Raw genomic sequence first — 7,054 nt, forward strand, 5'->3', positions numbered from 1 at the left:
AAAGCTAGATTTTGTAAGACAAAATATCAAAAAAAAGTGGGTCATATAGTACTTCATCTATTTGTGGTATCACATTGCATTGTGGTCTGTCAGTAGGAGACCAAATTATATTTTGCAATGATATTTGGTTTCTTGAAAGATAGATGTATCTCTATGCTCACGATTGGGACTTTAATACTTGTACTTGGAATATTTCTCCATCTCTTTGCAATATTCCTAGTTTGCAAAAATTTGGAAAATACTGTTTTCACTGAAATTGCTGATATTCATAGTTTTCTGACCTATATAATTGGACCACTTTCATTTTCTTCTTTGTTTTCTAACATGCTTAATTTTATAATTCATAAAATGTATTCGAATAGGACAATCAATTGTTTAAAGTTTTTGGACCAATTTCATCTTGTTCCCTTCAAGTGTCTTCATCTACTTATTTTTTTTCTAACTCGTTAATTAATGGATTCTGAAACAGTAAGCAATAGCTTAAGTTCTCTATGGACCAGTTTCATATTTTCTTGTTTTCCAATGTCTAACATCTGTCGTTTTCTAACCCATAAAATCAATTCAAATAGCACAATCAACAGCTCTTTGGACCATTTTCACTTTTGTTAAGTGTCTAACATGCTTAACTTTTCTAACCCATAAATTATTCTGAAAGAACAATGTAATGATGCTCCGCAACCGCAATACTAAAGATAACACACACACACACACACACACATATATATATATATATATATATATATATATATATATATATATATATATATATTAAATAGAACTGTTTTATTTAACCGATGATAAATAAAATTCTAACATTTATAAATTATTCTTATTACTATATATAATTTTAAGGGGTTTGCTAACGCGCGGTACGCTATTTTTCAGTTGGTACATTTTAGTAGTGTGTACCGGGCTTTAGTAGACAAAAATACCCTTATATATCATAGATTCTAAGTTTTAAGGTTAAGGGTATTTTAATAATTTTCATTCTCAAAACTAAAAAAAAAGAAACCCCAAAATCCTTACTCACCTCTCTCATTCCTCTCAACCCTTTCTCTCTATCTCTCTCACTTCAACCTTTTCTCTGTCATCCTAGTGTAGCCTCAATTCAAAAAATCAGAAACACTTGCCGTTAAACAATCTTACAAAAAATGATTTTATAATGAGTTTTCATTTTATAATTTTTGTCTTATCTAACTTTATCCAATTTTCACAAGCATAAAGGAATTGGTAATTGACCTGGAAAAAATCAGAAATACTCGCTATTAAACAATTTCTTACAAAAAATGATTTTATAATGAGTTTTCATTTTATAATTTTTGTCTTATCTAATTTTATATAATTTTCACAAGCATAATGACATGAAAGGAATTGGTAATTGACTTGGAAAAAAATCAGAAACAGTCGTTGTTAAACAATTTCTTACAAAAAATAATTTTATAATGAGTTTTCATTTTATAATTTTTGTCGTATATAATTTTATCTAATTTTCACAAGCATAATGACATCCGAAGGAATTGGTAATTGGCTTGGAGGGTTTTTTTAGAGATGATGATTCAACATATGCAGATGATGAAATTAGAGAGGTTAGTGAAGATGGTAAAATTGAAGAGATCTTGAATGAACCTTTGACTGAAGGTGAATATGTAATGACTCAACTCTTTACAAAAGCAAATTGTTTAACGTGTTTCTCATTTTTTTCAATTGGGGCTACAATAGGGATGACAGAGAAAAGGTTGGAGTGAGAGGAATGAGAGAGGTGAATTAGGATTTGAGGGTTTTGTTTTTTTTAGTTTTGAAAATGAAAATTATTAAAATACCCTTAACCTTAAAACTTAAAATCATGATATATAAGGGTATTTTGTCTACTAAAACCCGGTACACATTATATAAGGATATTTTTGTCTACTAAAATCCGGTACAGATTGCTAAAATATACCAACTGAAAAACAGGCATACGCACTTTAGCAAACCCCTAATTTTAATATTTTAATTTAAGTTGTTTTTTAAGTGAAATATATTAAGTCGTTTTCGTTTCGGATAATGAAATACTAAATTATATATTATTACTAATTTTATATTATAAAATTTAGAGAAGCACCTTAGTCGCATTCTTTTTATTACACATTCTTAATATTTTATGCTGCTTCATATGCACACAATATCTTCACAATAGAGAAAAAAAAGTTTTTTTCAAAATTTCAAACTAGTCTTTAATTATCTTTTTCCTTTATATTTTAAAAAATGTCAACTATTTGAAATAAACTTACATGACAATTTTGGATTGTTTGTTGTAAATCAATACAAGTGAGAAATATTTTTAATTGCAAATTTTTCTACACCAAAATAAACACTTATTTTATTAATGCGTATATATAGTTTTAATTTAAAATAATCAAATTATCTAAGTTGGAAGCAGTCTACATTGTATGCTAAAATAACAATTATTTTTAAAATATGTGACTTATGTTTATTTATTATTATTTTTTATTTGATGAAATCAAATTTTTAGAATATAAATGAAGCCATGGAGCATTCTAAAATAAAGATATCAGGAGAAAGAGAAAGAACTGAATCATGGTTTCTTTCTAGCAATATACTACTTTTGTTTATTCTTCTCTCGGTTAAGATTATTTGATATCAGAAAAGCATCATGACTGCTTATTTTCTGAAATGGTTTTATGTTTTTCTGCTGCTTTCTTTGCTCGCCTCAGGATTTAGTGTGAAATTGAAGAATTCAAGTGAAAGTGAGTGCATAGAGAGAGAGAGGCAAGCACTCCTCAGCTTCAAAGAAGGCTTCACAGATAACTTTGGCATGCTCTCCACTTGGACCAATAATACAGATTGTTGCAAATGGAAACGCATTCAATGCAATAGTCATACTGGTCATGTGCAACTATTAGATCTCCATGGAAACTACCCCTATACACCGCCGTATTTGACAGGTGCAATCAATGTCACTTCATTGATTCACTTGCCATATATTCAACATCTTGATCTCAGCCGTAATTATTTTGCGCTAAGTTACATCCCAGATTTAATGGGCTCCATCACCAACTTAAGATATCTCGATCTCTTCCATTCTTATTTTTCGGGGAGGATTCCTTCAACACTTGGAAATCTCTTACAGCTACGCTATCTAGATCTTGGGGAAAATCTTCTTTGGGGAAAAATTCCCATTGAGATAGGGAATATCAAACACTTACAGTATGTCGATCTTGGTCTATTCTTTCTTTCCGGAAAAATCCCATCTCAAATTGGAAATCTCACAAAGCTACAACATCTCAGTCTTGGAAGAAATACTCCTCCACATGGATGGAAAAGGCGAAATTATATTTCAAAATACCTTTATGGAGCAATCCCTTTTCGCATAGGGAATCTTCCATTATTGCATACTCTCCGACTAGTTGGCAATTTTGAGATAAAAGCTGAGGATGCACAGTGGCTGTCTACTCTCCATTCCTTAACCATTCTTGAGCTGAGTTCATTGTACAGTCTTAAATCCTCTCACAAGTGGCTACAAACTATCGGTAAAATCATTCCAAACTTAACAGAGTTGAGACTAGTTGATTGTAATCTTTTGCATAGTGATATTCAATCTTTGTTCCATTCTCACTCTTCAAATAATTCCACCTCTCTTACCATACTAGATCTGTCTTTTAATATGTTGTCACCATCAATTTTTCAATTCTTGTTTAACTTTAGCCTTCATCTTCAAGAGCTTTATCTTTCTCACAATAATATAACCTTGTCATCTTCTCTGTGTCCAAATTTTCCATCTCTTGAGATTCTCGATCTCTCTTACAATAATCTTGCATCATCAATGTTTGGAGCTAATTTCAATATCAGCTCCAAATTGCAAGAGCTTTACCTTGAAAATTGCAGTCTTATGGATGAAAATTTCCTTCTTTCATCTACTTCTACAATGAATTCTTTCTCCTCACTTATCTTCCTTGATCTTTCCAATAACTTGCTAAAATCATCTACAATGTTTTACTGGCTGTTTAACTTCACCACCAATCTGCATTTCATTGACCTTAATGGTAACTTGTTAGTAGGTCCAATTCCAGATGAATTTGGGAAAGTGATGAGCTCTATTGAATATCTTTTTCTCTATGATAACAAACTCCAGGGCCAGATTCCGTCTTTCTTTGGGAGCATGTGCAGATTACAAGTATTGGACCTCTCAAATAACAAGTTAAATGGAGAATTTCCGAGCTTCACTCAAAATTCTTCATGGTGCAGCAGACACATATTTCGGGAATTGAACTTATCTTATAACCAAATTTCTGGTAGGATACCCGAGAGCATCAGACTGCTATCTGAATTGGAAATTTTATCGTTGCAGGGGAATTCATTAGACGGTGATGTAACTGAATCTCATCTTTCTAATTTTTCCAAATTATTTTACTTAGGCTTATCGCATAACTCATTAACGTTAAAATTTGGCTCTAGTTGGGTTCCTCCTTTTCAATTAATGCTCTTGTTTCTCGCATCTTGCAAGTTAGGACCGAGTTTTCCTCGTTGGATCCAGACACAAAATTCCTTAATCGCATTAGATATATCTGATAATGGTCTGAATGATCTCGTACCATACTCGTTTTGGACCAAGTTGCGAATTCTGTACACTTTAGATATGTCTCACAATAATCTCATCGGTTCAATTCCTAATATGAAATTGAAGCTTCCTTCCAGACCAGATATAAATTTAAATTCAAATAGATTTGAGGGAAAAGTTCCATCTTTTTTGCTACAAGCTTCCGAGTTGTTACTTTCTGCAAATAAATTTTCGGATTTATTTTCAGCCTTATGTGGAAACGTCACAGCTACAAACTTGGCCACTTTAGATTTATCAGATAATCAATTAAAGGGACAACTCCCAGATTGTTGGAAATATGTACACCAATTATTGTTTCTTGATTTAAGCAACAATCAATTGTCAGGGAAGATTCCTATCTCCATGGGAACCCTTGTGAAATTGGAAGCTTTGGTTTTACGAAACAATAGTTTAATGGGTGAATTGCCTTCCTCTTTGAAGAATTGCAACAATTTAATTATGCTGGATGTGAGTGAGAATATGCTATCCGGTCCAATACCATCATGGGTTGGAGAAAGCATGCAACAATTGATAATCTTGATCATGCGAGGGAATCACTTCTCCGGAAATATTCCCTTTCATCTATGTTATTTGAAGCGTATTCAATTGTTGGATCTTTCCAGGAATAAGTTTTCAGAAAGCATTCCAACGTGCTTGAACAAGTTTAAAGCATTGTCTGAAGAAAACATCGACAGAACTGAGATTGAGAGTCGTATTCATTGGTACAACACTACTTATTATGAAAATTATAGTGTTTACCCTGGTAGTTCTTATGCGCTTCAAGTAACATGGATGTGGAAAGGTGCGGATCGCAGCTTCATACGTCCCGAATTGATTCTTCAGAGCATTGATCTCTCATGTAACAGTTTAACAGGTGAAATACCAAAAGAGATTACATACATGCACGGTTTAGTTTCTTTGAATTTATCAAGAAACAATTTGAGTGGAGATATTCCTTCGGAGATTGGGAATTTAAGGTCACTGGACTCCCTTGACCTATCAAGAAATCATTTGTCTGGAAAAATTCCTCTCACTCTTTCCAATATTGATCGTCTTGCCATGTTAGACTTATCAAACAACAATATCAGTGGAAGAATTCCATCCGGAAGACAGTTGCAAACCTTTGATGCCTCTAGTTTTGAAGGAAATGTTGATCTTTGTGGGAAACCGCTTGAGAAAAGCTGTCCTGGAGACGAGACAGTGACAAAACCTAATGGAGCAGAAGTGGATGATGATTCAGTTTTGTATGGAGCATTATACATGAGCTTGGGGGTAGGATTCTTCACAGGCTTTTGGGGCTTATTAGGTTCATTACTTCTTTGGCAACCTTGGAGAATTGCTTATCTGAGGTTCTCGAACAGACTTATAGATTATCTACTCTTAATGGTTGCATTGAACATAGTAAAGTGGCAAAGGTGGCCCGAAGACTAGCAGGTACATAGTTATAATATCGTCTCTGAATTTCGTTATATTTACTTCTCTGCTTCAGTTACGAAAATCAATAACTAGTTTTCCTATTGAAAGGGAGAATGTAATTTTAGGAATTTAAGTATTTAATAATTCTTTATCCTAGCTTACAGTAGTTCCAAAAGTACTTTTCATTATATGTGTCTCTCTTAGCTACAGATTGATTTTCATCAATTTTATTGAACATTGATTATATCCTATTCTCCTATTCATGACTTGGTAGTGAGTTCCTTCTACAAGAATTTTATTTTTTCTGTTGGTGTAAAGAAATTATATATAGTATGCTCTGTTTTGAAAATTTGGGTTTTTAATTGAATTCTGCTATTCATTACGACTGTTCCCATATGAATTTTAGCTCAAAATTTGCAGTTCAGAGTTTCGAGACCTCGTTCTGAGATGAAAGCACGATGGATTATTGGGAGTGTAACATTTGAAGCGTTGGTAGTGAGAAGTTGTATTTCAAAGTAATGATTTGAAAAATGAATGTTTGATGAAGCTTAATTACATATTTCTCCTATCGGAGGGCTTTTAATGTGCTCAGGAGCTTCATAACTCGCTCACTGAAATTTGCTTATCTACAGCATAAGTTTTGGAGCAGCTTTCTAAATTTCTGCAATGATAAAAGTTGTTTTTTATAAAGATGTTTATTTATCAAAATCATATGTATACAGTTTTTCGTAGGACTTGTTTCATTTTTTTCCCTTTTTTATGATGAACTAATACAAGATCTTATGATTTTTTTGAAATAGTTTATTGTTCCTAATTATGTCATTAGTTGTTGTTAATTTTCTAACGATGGATTGGAAAATAGGAGACAATAACTATAGTCAATACAAGCTAATCCAAGCACCCGGCATATGATAGATTTTTTCAAATATGCAAACACTAGTGCAGAAAGGGGTTTTAACGTCTCCCAATAGACGTCCGTCCACAAAAGCCCCAACGTATATAATTGACCGGTGGCATATTAGTAAATAAGTGGAACTGTAG

General features: G+C 32.6%; 1 protein-coding gene across 1 annotated transcript; it reads left to right on the forward strand.

The window, feature by feature from the left end:
- The first annotated feature begins 2,566 nt into the window (after positions 1–2,566).
- On the forward strand, positions 2,567–7,054 carry LOC148199419 (receptor-like protein EIX2). Its single transcript, XM_088111667.1, has 2 exons — positions 2,567–6,031; positions 6,434–7,054. Exon 1 carries the CDS (start codon positions 2,654–2,656, stop codon positions 6,026–6,028), a length of 3,375 nt encoding a protein of 1,124 aa, XP_087967793.1. The 5' UTR covers positions 2,567–2,653; the 3' UTR covers positions 6,029–6,031; positions 6,434–7,054.

This window comes from Vigna umbellata, chromosome 4 (assembly GCF_029865625.1).
Source record: "Vigna umbellata cultivar VRB3 chromosome 4, Vumbellata_1.0, whole genome shotgun sequence".
Lineage (NCBI taxonomy): Eukaryota > Viridiplantae > Streptophyta > Magnoliopsida > Fabales > Fabaceae > Vigna > Vigna umbellata.

Excerpts from the sequence above, each read along its gene's own strand:
- LOC148199419 (XM_088111667.1), top strand. The coding sequence starts at position 2,654 with ATGACTGCTTATTTTCTGAAATGGTTTTATGTTTTTCTGCTGCTTTCT.